At 42.0% G+C, this 18,406-nt stretch overlaps 1 protein-coding gene across 1 annotated transcript; it reads right to left on the reverse strand.

The window, feature by feature from the left end:
• Nucleotides 1-550: 550 nt before the first annotated feature.
• Nucleotides 551-6,687, reverse strand: NPTX1 (neuronal pentraxin 1). Its single transcript, XM_026667237.2, has 5 exons — nt 5,952-6,687; nt 5,388-5,595; nt 4,243-4,487; nt 3,109-3,288; nt 551-1,040 (listed from the first exon to the last, which is right to left on the reverse strand). The coding sequence occupies exons 1-5, from the start codon at nt 6,399-6,401 to the stop codon at nt 819-821; spliced, it is 1,305 nt and encodes a 434-aa protein (XP_026523022.2). The 5' UTR covers nt 6,402-6,687; the 3' UTR covers nt 551-818.
• Between the last annotated feature and the right edge of the window lie 11,719 nt (nt 6,688-18,406).

Consider the following 18,406-nt stretch of genomic DNA (forward strand, 5'->3'; position numbering starts at 1 on the left):
AGCAGACTGTTTTAGAGCTGCTCCTACATATTATCCCAGATCTGGACAAGACATCCAGGATCTTCCGCTTGGCAAGTCTTACCTGTACGCTTGAAGGGGCAAAGATGGCTCTCTCCTATTCTGGCTATAACCAATAGTAAACACCACCAGTGAGGGACAGTAGAGGACCTGATCAATTTAAGACAAGAAACCATTCCCTCACCTCATCTCCTTATCCAGCCTCCTTATGCACCGTTCAAAAGCTTTTGCCATCCCGGTAACTCGGAAAACAATAAATACATTTTTTTTAAAAAAAAGAATCAATACCTGCCTAGAGGAGAATGGCTGCTGAAAAGACATCGAGTAGAATAGGAATATATATAGAGAGATAAACCTTAAAAAGTATATGCAAACGAAGACAAATGTGCTGAAAGAGTTGCACCAGCCCAAAGGCACTCAGGCTTCAAACGCAGTTGGCAAGCCAGAAAAATCAGACCATTCAACTCGCAACGTCATAAAGCAGTGGGAGGAAAGCTAGGAACTTTCTCGGGGTGTTTTTTGTTTTTGTTTTGCCAGTTTGAAAAGTTCCAGGTGGTCTCAGAATGATATCAAGAACTCCCTTTACATTTCCTAGATTCCTAGTCTTCCCTCCCTTCCACAATAAAATACTGATTCTTCAGGACAAGTAATATGATTTTCGAAAGTGACAGAACAGAAAAAAGAAAAGAAAAAAAAAGGAAGGCAAATTGTCTGTCTGTGAAACATTCCTGGATGAGAAGAATGTCTGTTCACCCGGGGTTCAGCGGATCTGGGAGAGGGAAAGGGAAAGAATGGCAGATTTAGTTGATCTGACGGCAGGCTTCAAATGTCCATTTGGTGGCTCCACCGTAAATATCAATGTTAGTCTCAGACCAGGCTATGACACTACCAGGCAGGGCTTTGGTGCTGCAAGTAGCCAAGTTGTAGACCTCCCCCGGGGTGAGCTTTCGGTCCCAGATGTTGAAGTGGGCCAGTTCTCCCACAAATGCCTGGGTGGCATCAAATCCACCGCCAAGTGTATCCTTAAATGGGAAACAAAAAAATGAAGATCAACGGTTTGAAAAGGTCATTCTCTGCAAATAGGTACAGCGTCATGTACACAAGGAGGTGCTTTTTCCTTCTCCAGAGAACGAACACACAGCATCGACCACCTTAAAACCTGCTATAGTAAACACTTGAAATGAGCCAGAAAGCTTTTCAGGTAGCAAGGAAAGGTCAGCTAGAATAGACTGCATTAAAGACGCTCAATAGGAAATGGAATAAAGACAAGAATATTCAGTCACTGAAGTGCATTTTCTGTAGAATATATTTTCAAAACTAGAAGCTTTGGTTACAAGTTCTAATATTGCTGCTGTGCCTCAGATAATGCTTTTTTTTTTTTTGCTTAGTAATCAGCTACAAGAATTGCTTTTTAAATGGCCAGCTTTTTAAATAGCTATGGATTTAATTATTGTTCTTTTACACTATCTCTAATTGGCGATATTTATTTTTGTTCTTTCCACCGTAATTTCATTCTGCTAGGTAATAATGTGTATCAATATTTCTAAACCGATTCCAAAAACTTTTAAACTTATCTGTGTCCACATCTGAAGAAAGTTTGTTTTACGAATAAGGAGTTGTAGTGGTGAGTGAATCAAGAAACAATAATTGAATTCATGATTTCCCCCCTCATGAAACAGTTTCTCCAGGTGGATAAGCAGCATTGTTAAGGAGAATTTATTTATCTATGTTATTTGGATAGTAAGATAAGGAAAACAGCTGCCTGCTTTTGCGAAGTGGGAAGGGAAGAATCTGAGATGACATGGGATGAGTAATTACATGAAAATATTCAGGTTAGTCTGAATCTATGATCTGATGACCAGAACTCCCCAAACACAGTACTGTCATAAAGCCGAGGTGACACATTGACACTTCTGTGTAAATCCCTCTTTCCCTACCTAATAGCCTCAAAATATATTGGAACTGCAACACACAGGTAGCTGAGAAATGAATGATTACAACTGAACGTATCCCAAAAGTACAAGTTGGCAAACACTGGTACAGATCGCTGGTTAGTAATTTTGGTGCCTAAGCCTCTGCAGAACATATCTTGAAAGTGTGATTTGTGCAGTGGAAGATCTGTACTGATGCATTTTATAATATGCATTTGTACGTAGACATGTGTATATAGAGCTTAAAGAGGTGCCACAAAGCAACAACAACGGATTAATCTTCTTTAACTCCTACGCATTCTGGACTCCTCCCCATTTAAGCATTTTTCCTACCGTCCCACCAGTCCACTAACCCTAATTTCTCTTCTGCTATTATTTTGAACAAAGTAAATTCTACCCTCTTTAGTATTGGGGAACAAAGCTTGGAAATTCTAGCACAAGTCTGCGAAATCTATTCATACCTAACCAATTAAATGCTGAAACTCATGGCAACTTTGCTGCAGGAAACCTTATAATGTGTGAACAAAGCATACTTTGGCTATGAAGTGTTTTGATATGATCAGGGTCATGTTAGCACCAGCAGCCTAAGACTGGTATGATCAGAGCTAAAACAGAAGAGCACAACCCGCCCCCCCCAGTGCCCATTGGAATTGAAGGGGATCCAAGGGGAGCTTGGAACAATTCAGAAGGACACATCCAAAAGTACTGAATGCAATTAAGACCAGAAGTGGACGTTTTCTCTATTTCTGATGCTTAGCACCTTCTTCACCAGTCTTTATATGAAACGACAGCAAATTACTGCAAGGATGAGCTGACAGTTATTTGCTGTAGATCACTGGGTGATCTGCAGTAGATGGACATGGATTTTTTTTTTAAACAGCATTAACTATAACTCTCCCTCCACCAAAGCGTATTGCAGAAATGAAAAATATGTGGGGGGTGGTTAGGAGGGATAGCCAGGAGTCTTTCTGTATGTATATTAGAAGATTGTAGTTCTGGCATTCAAAATGATTTTTGGACTTCACATTTTTTTAAAATTATGTGTGTTGCACATGGTCCCAATTGGTGGATCTCAAGATTCTAGTTCTAAAAGCCCAGACTTCTGCTTATCCCTGCTGCAGAGGGACGATCATTTCCTGTCATCACTGCACCACCTTACCTGTTCCTGCCCCAACACTAGGACCCCTTGGGGCTTGATCGGGTGATAAGGGGCCAGGTTTTCCCCATTGCCTCGCTGGGTGCCATCCTGATAAGCTTCCCAGACACCATCCCGGGTTGTCCATGCAATGCAGATATGGTGCCATTTCCCATCATTAATGACAAAAGGAAGCTTTGCTACCTGAGGAAAGAAAAATGAGAATTGCTGCAGATATGCGTTTCCCCAAATATATTGTGCACTGTATTGGAGATCTGATTGCTGTTGTATTTACTAATAAGATGGGAACTTTGCCAAATCTCCATAGCAGCCATTGGGACATTTATATTATCTGAAGGATAACAAAAGTTTGCAATCTAAAGCAAAATGCACTTATCTGGGATTGATCTTATTGAATTTAATAAAGGTTCACTTCTGAGTAACCATGAACAGAATTGCATTGAAAGTACATTTTATGAGAATGCTTGTTTTATGGTCAAGGACACAGAGTTAGATTTGCAGGTTTAAATACCATGACAATAAGGAAACAGATCTGAAAATATTGTCATGTATTTCTACAGTTCTGGAATTCTGAGAAAATGAGAGTTGACTTCTTCAGCATTTAAAATCGAATGCATTTGTTAAGCCTCAGAAGAATGTGTTGCTTAAGTTGGAATATATCTTGACAAATTTGGGGACGCACAGTGAAGAATGAAAAAACAAGCTGGTCATATTTATGAAAATATGCAAGTTTTCACTAAAGTTAGAAGTTCTCCTTTGAAAAATTTCTTTAAAAATTACATTGTGCACAATAGCCCTTCTTTAAATGTTGGCCAAATCAAACGGTTTAATTCAGAACCATATAAAAAAATAGATGTATTTTACTTGCCCTAGAGAATACATTGAAACGTGAAGTTTTTTAAAAAGAAGACTCATCTTATCTTCTTACATTAAAAATTAAACTGTTTTAAGACCAGCATTTAGGGTATTATTTAGCACCAAAGATTTGCAAACACATTCCTCATGTGCAAATGATATTTGGAGAACAAATGCAAAGTTTTCATTGTTTATCTACACATTTAATGAGTAATTTGCCTCTTTTAATTTTTTCATGTATTAATATATGCATATTATCTTCACTGAAAGAATAACACTTACCTTGTCATTGATAAGAATCTCCATAGGATTATTACCCCATTCAATAAGTACCAACTCATTGGCTTGTCCAGGTACTGCATAAGAGAAGGGTGTGCCTACACCTGGAGAGGCATTTGATTTTATCCACATACAAATTGTAAATGCATACATCTCTGGCAAGCTTTTCTTCACTTTTGCGTACATGTAGTTGGTTCTCAAAGGGAAGGTCAGCTGAAATTTATCTGTTGGCCTATTATCTTTCTGACCTGGAGGAAGATAAGAAAGGGTGTTTGCTCTGTATTTGCAGAGTTATTAAGGCTGTAATGCTACATTCATTTATCAGGAAGCAAGTTTAATGAGACTAATTTCTGAGTAGACATGCACAATATTACAGATTGTTCTATTGAGGCAGTGCCAAAAGAAATGGAATGAAGCTTTGTAGAAATGCCTTGATCACTTCTCAGTATCAATGCTAACACATAGATCTGAACAGTTTATCTTAGAATTTATTCTTTCTTTCTTTCTTTCTTTCTTTCTTTCTTTCTTTCTTTCTTTCTTTCTTTCTTTCTTTCTTTCTTTCTCTCATTATATAATGAACCTTAAGATGGCAGTATTCAAATCCCTCCAACACATTTCAGTACACTAATCCTAATCACATGGACAGCAGTTAGAGAAAAGGCTCTTTTTCTCATTTCTCTCTTTTTACTCTTAATGACTATTTATATCTGTATCTCTGTATATACACACACAGTAGGAGCAAAGAATGTACATGGATGCAATGATTTTACTGGAGTCTGAAGAAAAAAAAATACTCTTGCTTGTTCTAGGTCACCTAGAGGATAGAACTCAATCTACATAAATCACTTATATTTAGACATGCATTGGGTACTATCTGCTAAGATACTTCACTAGTGAATAGTATTTTTTTCCAATGTGGGCCAATATTAATTTAGACAGATTATACAGAACCTATTTATTGCCCTTCCCAATCCGCATAAACTCACAATTCACCCCAGAAGAAGTGTCACCACTAAGGACTGTAAATTACAGTGAAGTATCTGTGTGTATGTGTGTGTTAGGAAGGACATACAGGAGCCACTCTCCTCCAAGTGGATCACTATTCAGAAAAAAAAGCCCTACACCTATTTCAATCCAGGTTGCTTTACCTTTCTCTAAGTCACTGATCCTTTGGTGAAGGGAAGTTAAGGTGCTTTCTATTTTTCCTCTTTCTTCAGACTCATTCTTGGAGTTGTACTTTCCTTCTTCCAGGCTGTTAATTCGAGAGAGCACTTGCTTTTCTAAATCATCAATGTTGTTCTGAAGTATATCCTTCAGGGAATTGGTTTGGCTCGAAGAATTCATCCTACTGAATTGCTGTGCAAGGTTGGGGGAGAAGCAAAGAAAGTAAGTGGTTTGGGGAAAACCAAATTAACACCCTAGCATTATTTTTCCAGAAACTCGTTCTGAGGCTACTCTGACACAGCTAAATGCATTCAGAGCTTACCAAGTGAAAAAGCAGTGCCAAGTTAAAAAGGAACAAGCTAATCTGTTAAAGAACTGAGTGATGGAGAACATTTTGAATGGGATGGTGAATGTTTTTGCCTCCGATGTAGGGCAAAGCTGCACCATAAAAACAATACGCAAGTCAGCAAAGGCTGGATAACTCACAGCGAACTCTGGAGTATCTCCTTGCCTAGATTTAAGAAATAACAGAAAGGAGAAAGTTGTACCTCCAAGTTTTCTAGCCTTATTTTGAGCGACTGCAAAGTTTGCCCAAGTTGGCTCAGTGTTTCAGCAGCTGGAGTCCGGGAGAGATCTCCCATCGTGTTTTTGGAAGAGCCGGTCTGCTTTCTGTTGGAGCCCCCACCCGTTTTAGATTCACCAGGGCCTGCTTCTAGAGTGCTTTGGCTCTCACACCTGCCCAGTTTCGTGGTCAGTTCCCTTATGGTTTCTTTCTGATTCATAATAGTCTCTTTCTGCTGGAGCACCGTTTCCCGGAGCTGTAGCACTATGGTTTTCATATCCTCGGTGCTACCGCTGCTCTGCATAGAAGAGGTACACATGTCCATATCCACCGGCACCGAGGTGCAGATAAATCGAGTCTGTCCAAAATTCTGGGCGCATCCTTTCAAGTAGAAAAGGGAGACCAACACCAAGCTGCAGCGGACCGAGGCAAACATGACCGGAGCAAAGATCCCAAGCAACGCGGAGCTCCGGAAAAAAACGGCAACAGGAGTTTCAGCACCATGGAACTATCCACCGAACTGCTGAGCCGATTGCGGTACGCGGGCTGCTTTTATAGAGGGCGGGAGGGGCTACAATGCCACTGACGTCACAATAGGGTGGAATCCCTGTTTAATTGCTCGGTGCCCATCGAGTTTCCTGCTTCAGGAGGTCTAAGTCCAAATAGAGGGACACTGAGCAGGTCTGGTGACTGCACGTACTCGCTGCTTTCCTTCTTGCAATGAATGGAACGGCGCGCAGGGACAACCTGCGGGGGAGGGGAGGGAGGGGAGGGGGCGCGGCCTGAGCACGCAGGAAAGGACCGGCGCCCGGTCGGATGCGTAAGGCGTGCGCCTGTGCGGCAGAGCAGGTTGTCTTCGGACAGTGGGAAATTGCTGTTGCGGACCGCGTGCTCGAGGGGTGTTTTTTAAAAAAAACAAAAAAATACAGAAGCGGATCTGCGGTGGGCTCCCGGAAATCCTCTCCCAACAATTCTCCAAAAAGTGACCACTTTGAAGTTCCTCGGGCAAAACGTAGCGGCTGTCTGGAATTGGAGGGTTATGTTGTGAATGCAGGAGGCAGGTGCGCTGGGCATCCGCCTAGGTGCAACTTTCCCGCGTGAAATCGCAACAATCGCGGTCTACGCGTGCTCGTGTTCAAGAAGAGAATGCTAGGGTGTAAAATGCAGGCGGGCTATCGTCAGGACAGTCTGTTTTCAACATAATTTGGACCCGCAGGACATCCTTCCCCACCCCGTAGTTCAGGACGAACCCCCCCCCCCCCCCGTAGGACCGCCCGTTTGTAGTGTTGCATCCCAGGCGAACAGAAAACTTGTGTCTTTCGGGTGTTTGCGGAGCGTTACTTTTCTCCCCGCCTGCCACTTTGGCCGAGGTGCTAGTGTACGTCAGGCTTGTTACTGTACTCCGATTGACAAGAGGACGCCAGATTTGAACGAGTCCATTCTAGGAGCGTGCGACCGATCTGGAAGAGAGGGAGGGAGGGAGGGAGGGAGAGAGGGAAAGGAAGAGAGAGAGAGAGAGAGAGCAACGTGCCTAACTATAATTTTAGTTCTCTTTTCCAGTTCCTTTTTCCCGGGGACACCCAAGAAAGGTTTCATTTTGGCTCGCGGCGGCGGGGATTGTTGCCGCTCCACATGGAATCGGACGGATGGAGGAGAGTCGAGGAGCGCAGTTTGGCCCAAATGAAACTTGCCCGGGGCCGACCTTCGGTCGCTTTTCTCTGTGACAAAAGCAGAATGGCTCCATCGGCACCGGCTTGGGTTTAGTAGTTGAAAAGCTGCGCTTGGGAGTTTGGCAGCGCGGCATCCTTCCTGCCCTCGGCCTCGCCCTAGAGGCGGGGTGAGCCCCCCTTTCTTCTTTCCCGAACGGAAATGGGAGAGAGGGAGGAAGGCGGGATGTCCGCATCATCTACTGGAACGAGAAGGGCGGAATATTTTTTGTAGACTCTTCCCTCCATCACCCCAGTTCCCGCCGCCCTTTGCATCCTTTCCCCGCTCTTTCCACCCCGGGAGATCTGCTGCCAGGAAAATAACTTTCCCGCAACCCCCGCCCGCCCCGCGGGAAGCGCTTTTTCGGCGGAAGGAACCCGTCCTCTCTCCTTCTGCCTCCTGGCATCAGCCCGGCTCGCCTTTCTGGACTTGGCAGAGCACCTGGCCCTTTCCCGCGCGCGGACGGCCTCCAGGCTCCTCCGAGGCTCTTCCAGGCGGCCTGCCACGGCCCTTCTCTTTTGCCGGGACCGACGTTTGGTCGGCCAGGCGCGACATCCCACGACGGGGCTGGGAGAAGAGCGCCCTGCGCGGACAGAAAAGCTCCGTTCTCCCTGAATAACACCCGGACAAAGCGGCGTAGAGGGCGGGGGGATTAGGATTTGAAGGCACAATTCAGAGCATTTTACTCTGAGGTGTATCCTGAATCGAGCTATTGAGAAGCACCGCGCTTTTAACACTCCTCCTCCTCCTCCTTCTTCTTCTGATAATCGTGAGGATGAGGATGCAGAGGCTAGTGATTTTGGATGCTTCTAAATTAGGGATCAGAAGAGAGATTTTTCCCAGCCGTCCTTAAACCGTCCCCTGATACAGTTACAATGGCGCACTGGCAGCACCGAATAATGCCAACAATGTCCTCAAAATACCTCGTTAATCTCTTGGGTTGATTCCCCATCCAGCTTGTGGTTTATCCTGCTCTTACTCCAGAGTAGTCCTATTAGGTTTATGACAGTGGAAAGTAGGTCACGTTCTTCTTGGGCTTTGTTAGCTAAAAAGATACCTTTAGCCCCACTTCCCGCCTCATGCATGGGTGGGCTTCTGGGTCATCTTAAATGAGATGAGATTGTCAACCTGTCACTCTCTAGGAATAGAGGACTCCAGGCTGTCCTATATATTTTCCCCTCCCTCCCTCCCTCTCTCTTCTTTCTCTTTTCCTAGAGCAACCAAATCAGGGCTGCAAACTTCTGCTCATGAAACAGCAGCAACAGCAGCAATGTTTCTAAATTTCTTGGCTGCCATCTAATGGTTGTCTGGATTTATGTAGCCCCACTTTTTTCACTGGCAATGGGCAAAAATACATATTTGTGTTTTTCAAGTCTATTCTCTCCTTGGAATTTTTTTCAGTAGATTTGAAGGAGCAGAGCAGAGAATGACAAGAGCAGATGTGAGCTATTATGGCCTCTTTATGACCTGTGGACTTCAACTCCCAGAATTCCTAAGCCAGCCATGTTCAGGAAAGGAGCCATTATTGCCCACCCCCCATACCTCCCACTCCCCCCTGCCTAGAGTCATTTCTTGCATCCAGGGCTTCATCTGAAGAAACACAGTGTAATCCCTGTTGGGCTTTCTGTTTGATTCCATCATTCATTCTTCATCTCCTCTATGCTTGTGAAAGAAGGGACAGAAAGATGGGGAATGGGTAAATTATGCAAACACTCAAGGATAGTGGCTGAGAAAGATTGCCTGAATATTTCAGTACTTGTGCTTATTTCAGTACTTGTGCTCTACTCTATCTGACCTTATGCAGAAAATTTAGGAACTGCTGAGTTGGATCCTCAGGCCTGTAATGACTGCTTGGGTGGACTCCTTTCCCATTCTTCAACCTCAGAAAGCTGTGCTTTCTTCTCTTTCCCCTGTTGTTTCCCTCTCTGAAGGCAGTGGTCTTCCCATCTATTCCCTTTCAGTACTTGTCTCCTTTCTACTTTCCCCCAAGGCAGCATTCTAGGACCTACTCTCTTCATACTCTACATAAATGACCTCTGTGATCATATTAAGAGCAACTGCATTCTCTTCGCTGATGATGTAAAGCTATTCAACACCACAGACAATACTGCTACCCTTCAAGAAGATCTTGACTATGTATCAGAATGGTCAAACAAATGGCAAATTCAAATCTCAACAAATAAATGCTCTGTCCTACATATTGGCAAAAAAAAATCAGAAAATAAAATACAAGCTGAATAGTCAAGACCTTGTTGATGATCCAAACTCTGTCAAGGACCTTGGAGTACTCATCTCTAATGATCTAAGTGCTAGAGCCCACTGCAACTACATAGCCAAAAAGGCATTAAGAGTTGTTAACCTAATCCTACGTAGCTTTTTTCTGATAATATCACACTACTAACTAGACCATACAAAACATTTGCTAGACCTATACTTGAATACAGCTCATCAGTCTGGAACCCACATTAGGTATCTGATGCTAACACAGTTGAGAAAGTCCAGAAATATTTCACAAGAAGAGTTCTCCACTCCACTCCTGTTTTGAAAACTTTAGATCCAAAATGGAGCAACTAATCTCAAGGTTGGGGTGTTTCCTTGCCATTAACATGTGTTTGGTTCCTTAAGGGGAATGCCAAGGAAAAGTGCCATATCCTTCTAAAGAAGAGTGCCAGCCTTCGGCACTAGCCAGGAGTGGCTTCACTGAGCACCTCTTAAGAGGGAACTGAAAACTGGTGTCTGTGACAAGGGGAAACAATCCCGGCAGCAGCAGAAGCTGTCATTGAGGGAGCTGCAAAGCCAGGAAGCAGAAAACGGAACCCTCCCTCCCTCCAAATGCACATGTTCTGGGCCAGGAGCCAGCAAGTCCTAGTGCTCTCTTGGAGCTCTCTCCCTGCCTGTGATTCATTGTCTTAACAATCTGGAAGAGGATGTTACACTCTGCAAGGCACCCAGGGACAAATGAAGGAGACTCTGATGGTGTTTCAGGCTGATGCACACACAGACGGTAAATCCACACGCATTCATGGAAAAGAACTACTGCTATTTGGGGAGAAGGCAAATTGCTCTTTGTTTACACCAGCCTTTCTTCAATTGGTGCTGTTTAGATAGTTGGGCTATAACTCCAGAAGTAACAAATAACCAAAGGCCGTGTGCAGATCTGTATATTGGGGAAACAAAATAAGCACTTCATAAACACATGGCGCAATATAGGAGAGCAAACCCATCGGGCCATGATTCAGCAGTCCATCTGCATTTAAAAGAGAAAGGGCATTCTTTTGAAGACAGCCAAGTTCACATTTTGGACGGAGAGGACCGCTGGTTTGAAAAAGGGGTCCAAGAGGCCATCTATGTCAAAATTGAACAGCCCTCTCTCAATAGAAGGGGAGGGATACGGCATCATTTATCTCCAGTCCACAACACAGTCCTTTCGGCAATTCCAAGAAGGCTCCAAATCCATTTGCACTACTCAGGTGACCCTGACGACACAGATAAACCTCCCTCCAGGTGGCCTCAACAACTTGTTAAAAGAATGCAAATGACCAGCCGTCTGCAAGGGGTATAAATCCTTCCATTCCCCTCCATCCAGTCAAAGCTGAAGAAGCTTTTTAAATGAGAAGCGAAACACCTTGAAAAAAAAACAAGAAAGTCCAGTTGTTTCTTGAAAAAGTACCTTTGGGACAAGTAACCAAAGGCTGCATCTGGAAGCTGCCCAGTAAAGAACATGAAATTAAAGGATGAAACACTCAAGGAATCTAGGGTTGTTGACAAATTCAGGGGTTCTTAGAGCAGAAACAAATGAGTGTATCTCTTTGACCTGCATGAGGATGAATTATGTAATATACATTTCCCTGTGAGCACATTAACTCAAGGTAATACTTCTACATAATTAGTTCATATAGAAATAATTCCTTTCAATATGAACAAGCTAGAACCTACTTGTTCATATGGAAAGGAATCAATGTCTCAAGGCAGCAACAATTCCCTTCTCTGCCAAGAACAGATTTATGGATGACATTATGTTAACCCAAATAAAAGCAAATATACTGTCCCAGGATGATGTTGCAGGATCCAATCTGGGTCGGTCATCAGAAACAGAGGTTTAATCTTCTAAGCTTTCGCACTCATGCTGCAGCCCATCTTCAGGGAACTTCTCTTTGGCAGAGTGTGTGTTTTGGGCTATTCTGTGTGTGGTATTTATATGGTGTCTTGTGTGTGGCTTTTTAGTTGCTGACTGGGGTGTTGATGGCTGGCTATTAAGTCATTGGCTGTTGTTTCCCTGTGCTGCCAAGCACACACATCCTAAGTATTTGATAAGCTAGTGGTAAGTCAGCACTCCTATGACTGACAAAGGACCCATTTCCCAGGCTTCAATCTCTTCCCTGGCTGTTTTTGTGCCTGCTCATCCAGCAATCTGAGTAGCTACAAAAATGGAATGCATTGAATTATGTTGACACTTTAAGAAATATGTATTATTTTTAAAAGAAGGAACAGAGAGAGCCTGTGGGCTTCCAGAGATTACTAAACCATGATTCCTAGCAGCTCTAGCCAGCATGGCCCATTAGAGTGGAGAGGGTTGTTATTCAGCAATACAGACAGCCACAGAATCCCTACCCGAGATTCATCCCTAAAGGCTCCATTAAGAAGAGCACCTTCTGGGTATTACATTGAGCAAGAAAAGACTCAGACTCATAAAGCAAAGAAAAGAAACATGTCCCAGAATGAGACGCTCACAATGATACACATGGAGCTGACACTGTGATGTAGACGGTGACAAGTCTCTCCAATTTTGTTTTTCTTTCATTCAATTATTTGTACACTCCATAGGCTATGTATGACTTCACTGTGTGGATGTGAAGTTTTCTTCCACACAATGTAAGCTAGAAGCAAGAGGAGGGAGGAAATGCTGAAGGCCACAACTGGTTTATATAAAATGCACTTTTTCAATCTTGGAAGCCTCCCATGATTCCCCACCAGCAACACTATGGATGATAGTGACTGGTGATTACAGCACATCTGAAGGACATCTGACTTAGAGGAGGCTGGAGACAATGAAATATTTAGGTGTCTTGCAGGCTTGTAGTCTTTGTCTAACCCCCCCACTGTTCCTCTTTGTACTCTTTCCTTGCTCTCTCAATAACCGGGTTTGCAAAACATTGTCAAGTAAAATGAGAATGGTTGTGGTGACTTGATGTTCTCGGAGCTTAATTGTTTGCTTGCAGGCATTTTGTTACCAGACTGGGTAATGAAGAGACTCCACAGTTCAATCCTGAGCTACATATATTGTCTTTTTATTGAGATTGGCTAGTTTCTGGAACTAAAGACACCCAGTTTGTAATGGTTAAAGCTTTGGGCCTTGAATTGTAATCTCTCCTTAGACAGATGGCTGACCTTGGGCCAATGACTTCTCTCTCAGCCCTAGGAAGGAGGCAAGGGCAAACCACTCCTGAAATCTTGCCAAGAAAACTGCAGGGACTCCAGGCAGTTGCCAAGAGTCAACACTGACTTGAATTTACAAAAAAAAAAAAGGGTCCTAGATCAGTGTTTTGTATTTACCCAGTAAGTAATAGTTAAATTAAGCATGATTTTCGGTTGTATGTGACATAGTACAGAGAGTTCTCTCTTGAAGGAAAAAAAAAAAGGCATAACAACACAACAAGATTTCTTAATTATTGAATGTATATCATCATTTATCCCTTTCCCTTTTATTATTATTATTGTTGTTATCTCTTTTATTCATTAAACATGAAACTCAGTCAACTGAACATTTAAAAATATATCAAAAATATCATTGACTGGCTCTGCTGCTTGATACAGGTTGTGGTCAGCATCCTAGGTTTCAACCAAGTCTCTTCTTAAAATGTATGCTGTTCCGAGTAGCACAGTCTTTTGCAGCTGCGCAATTTTTAAACATCCCAACTGGATACAGATACCATGGGGACAGGGATTGTTCTGTCATTTTGGGTATAGGTAGTCCTTGCCTTCATATAGTGACTGTTCAAAGTTATAACAGCATTGAAAAAAGTGAGTTATGACCATTTTTTACACAATCTTTATAGCCTCCCCATGACAATGTGATCAAACTTCAGACGCTTGGCAACTGTCATGTTTTTATGATGGTCACAGTGTCCCGGGGTCATGTGATCACCTTTTGCAACTTTCTGACAAGCAAAGTCAATGGGGAAGCCAGATGTACTTAATAACCGTGTTACTAACTTAACAGCTGCAATGATTTGTTTAACAACTGTGGCAAGAAAGGTCATAAAAATGGGGCAAAACTCACTAAACAACTGACTTGCTTAGCAATGAAAATTTTGGGCTCAATTGTGATCATAAAGTGAGGACTACCTTCATATTCTCCTTTAACTCCAACGTTAACTTGTTGAGCCATTATAAGGATGATTTTCCAGGCATAATTAGATTGTGTGCATGTAACTGGTGAGGTTATCAATTTTTTTCCTCAACATGAAATTTTGCAATATTCTTCTCAAGATGCAATTTGATCATTCTTTTGATACAGAAATCTTGCCACAAGAAGAATTATATTTGAAGCAACTTTATGAAAGAATAAAAGTGTAGCAAGATGATACTTGGCAAATGTTTTGGAGATAAATCCCAATAAGCTGAGTTAATAGAGAACATGGGAGATGGAATTCCAAGCATCAGGAGAGCATCTGGACATTCATCTCTTATTTTAAGACAAAGTGGCAAAATTTCTGTTCAGGCTATCAGTAATAACTATGTTATGACAGAAATGCCCTGCAAGTGAGAAAGTGAATCTAATATAATCAATGAAAATTCTTGTTGGTGAAGATAGTGAAGAAATGGATGTGGATAAAAGAGAGGTGTACAAGACTAGAATTTGTAAATGGTTCATTCATAAGAACTGGCTGTTGAACACATAGGGGCCAATTGGATGAGGCCTTCTATCTGGAAAAGAAAATCTAATATAAATGCTACTCGGCGTAAACAATAAAAGCTGAGAACTGATGGAAAGGAATCTCTGAAAGCATGACCTATAAACCAAGGAATCCATCTGTTTCTGGACTTGCAGGTAGCAGTGTGGTCAATGGGGCTTGCACACTTATGATTATTGCATCAGTTTATAACCATTTCTCAACCAACCAAAGTTGGCATCAGTTATCCTTGCATTGACAAGGCTACTGCAATAGCTATCTACCTGGGGCAACCTTATAAAAGTATCTGGACACTTAAGCTGGTGGAAAATTCAACAGCTAGGCTATTAACTGATACACAATATCAGGGTCATATGATAGACGTTTTGAAAATGATTGTCTATTGATCTGGGGGCTCAATGTAAGGTTTTGTTTAAATCTTAAATGCTTTATGTCACCTAAGAACTAGCTGCCTGGGGGAATTGCATCTCTTGCTATAAAACTCTGTAGATAGCAGGAAGAACAAATTTGAAGGTACTCCATTTGTAAACATCTGTTGATTAGTTCTTTGGAAAGTTCCTTCTTGTCTGTTGTTACTGAACTATAGTAAATACTTCCTTAAATATTGTAAAGTAGTCCTCACTTAACAATGGCAGTTGGGACCAGAATTTCTTGTGCTATGTGAGGTCATTGTAAAGTGTGACATCACATTACTGGACTGCATAGTGATGTAAATTCATGGCTGCTGTTGTTAAGTAAATCATAGTGGGTCATTAAGTGAGGGCAACACATGGTCACCATTTGCAACCTTCAGCTGACTTTGTTTGCAGGAAGCCAGGAAAGAAGAAAGAAGATGATCTAAATGAAGATTGTATGACCACAGGGATGCCGTGATGGCTATAAGTATGACGAACAGTCATAACTACCACTTGCTCAGTGCTGTTGTCAATTCAAACAAGTGGTTGTTAAATAAATTGTCTGTATTGGGTTCCTGTTCTCTATCTCTCTCTCTTATAAAGACATGCATCATTAGTCAGAATTGCTTTAACGATAATTTTATTATCAATGTCCTGATTTTTAATTAGACTGCTTTCACATTTATTTTGGAATTGGATTGCCCCCCCTTCGTTTTAGCCACTTTGATCATGTCAGATGTCTAAATCAATAACGATTTCAGATCTATGTTATTTATTTGGGCAATTATTACACCTCCTTTCCAATAAAAACAAACTCAGGGTGGCCAACAACAACAACAACAATAATAAAAAGAGCCAAGAATAAACCATCTTAGCAATAAACACAGTAGGTCATCTTGGGAAGGTCACTGCTTCTCAGCCAGATTTTCCAAACCTGGCCTGCCTTGCTGAGCGATTGTAGCCGGACACATTGACCTTCAGAAAGTGCTATTGAAAAGGCTCATTCAGTGTTATATTTATTCCAACCTTGAACTCAGCTACTTGCTGCAAGACCAAATACCTGACTGACAGCAAAGCAGGAAAAGCTATTTTGCACAGCAAGAGAGAAGTTGCTGAGGGGACGGCTGCATCAATATTCAGGGTCTAGTGTCCATTGTTCCCAATATACACAGGTCAAAACTTTTCAAAAGCCGCCCCGTTGTTCAAGGGAATTCCATGCCGTTCCCGTGGAACAAATTTCCATCCAGCGAAGGTGAACTTGAAGTGGCCGTCCCTTTTCTTGCTGGTGCAGAAATTTATTTATTTTTTCTAAATCTGTAGCATGACTTGGTATCGACAGTATTTGCTGTTTAAATAGACTGCAGTTCTCTAATTTGTGAAGGGCTTCAAGAAGTGCAGTGTATTCCAAAATAACTCACAGGAATGAGATCGCTAGAGACTCATTGTCTGTGTACAGTTGATTATCAGTGGAGATATTCTAGCAGATAGATCAGCGCCCTACCTTTCATTTCTCAGCAGGCCATCTGGGGCTTGAAGATGTTTCCAAAACTGCTTGGACCTCCTCTCCCTCTTCCCCCTCTCCCTTTCTTCAAGCACAGTGTTTTCATATTCAAAGCACAATGCCCAATTTTCTAGATGCTAAATTGGAAGGTTAGCCCTTTCCTCCTTATTGTAATAGTTCTCCTTTTCCAAAACTGTCACAGTTCTAGCACCTTTCTTAAGAGCAGCCAATGAAACATATCAGAGAACACCTTCCCCCACCCCCCAATTAATAAAGGCAAAGTGCTGGGCAGCTTTACGAAGAGGATTTACCAAAGCTCTGACCAGGTATGTATGCTTGAGATTGAAAGCCCGTTCACAGAAATTGTGGAATAATTGAGATGGAAGGCACCCCAAAAGTCAATCTGACTCCACTTTCAATCCTATTAAATCACGCAGATTCCTGTAGGAATTGCACAAGGGTGCACTGATTTGGATGAGGTCTGTGTAATCTTTTTCCCTTTGTTGAAGCTCTTTCATATATTTTTCTTTCTTGCTGTATTAGTCTACAGTTGTGGGTTGTTTTATTGTTCTTTACCTCTAATGGCTTATGGTATATTTTTGCCCTAGATGCCAGGAACTCAGAGCTAAAATAAGCGGCCTAGAAATGCCAAGGAAAGGAGCTCCTGTAGAAATTTCACTGGGGATTGGAGCTTTTATCCAATGGTGTTTTTTTTTTTAATTCAAAGCTTAAATTTCCTGCAACTCTTATCAATTCAGTGCAGCCAGCCAGATTCACTGCTTGTTTGACATAATGACTTTGGATTGATGTCTTCAGGAGGAAAAAAAAATCACTAAAGTAAGCAAGCCTCAAGGACTTTGAACTTGCAGCATAATCAGGTTTGGGTGTGTTGTGCACCCTGTAAGTGAACAGCCACTTTAAAAAGGCCCTCTGTGCCTTTAAGATGGGTCATTCTTTTGCTCTGGAAGGCGGCCGGCAAAGATTTCATTCTGAAGTTTGCTGCATTTTGCTGCAGTTCCTCTTCCAGACCGACATCAATGATGGTTTCCCTTTCTCCCTGTCCCTTTCCCCAAAGCCCCCTTTTTTCCTGGTGCCTGACATTTGCAGACAAGTAATAAAGCCAATAAGTTCTTTGCATAAGCCAGATCCTTGCAATGCTAGAGGGACTGTGGATCCTTTTGTTACAAATAATTTTAATTATATATTGCATAAGAGCTTAAGAAACTTTCTGGGGCAATCTGCTTGCTTGGATGCAGAACTCATTATCAATATTGCATCACATTTGGGTATCAGAGTTATGAAGTTTCATTAAAAATGTAAATTGTGGTTTAAAACTGCTGCATTCTCTTTTTAAAGAAGATCTTGCAAAAAGAAAAAGTCATAGAGGGTAGATGCTGAAGCTAAGTGGAGGAAACTGCCAAAAGAAGAGGTATAAGAAACTTGATTTCTTTGGGAGGAGAAGAAGAAGAGAATAGGATAGAGCAAGGGAGGAGGAAGGGGTGCATACTAAAGATAGAGCATCATCTTAACAATCCTTCTTTGCCACCACCCAAGTTGTATGTTTTTATTTTTAATGAATTACCTAATTTATTCCTAGTTCTTATCTTATCCTTGACTTCTCCTTTTCCCTACACCCTCTTTCCCGTCTACAGTCAGCCATCCCCAATGTGGTATTCTTTAGAAATGTTGGGATTATGTTTCTCAGATTCCTTAGTCACAGAATCGAGGAAGGCTGCTGTGAGACCTTTAGAAAGGAGCAGTGTTCATCTTATCATCTGCATAGCATATCACAACATGTTCAGAGTGAAATATGTTTACCGGTGGCTGCTGACATTTAAACCGATGTTTCCTGTTTTGTTATTGGTTGTTTTATTTTCTTTATTTCATTCACAAGGACATATGTATCCATCGTGCTATTCCCTTT

This window comes from Notechis scutatus, chromosome 2 (assembly GCF_049901735.1).
Source record: "Notechis scutatus isolate UNSWTSFEM ecotype Mainland chromosome 2, rNotScu1.2, whole genome shotgun sequence".
NCBI classification, from domain to species: Eukaryota; Metazoa; Chordata; class Lepidosauria; order Squamata; family Elapidae; genus Notechis; species Notechis scutatus.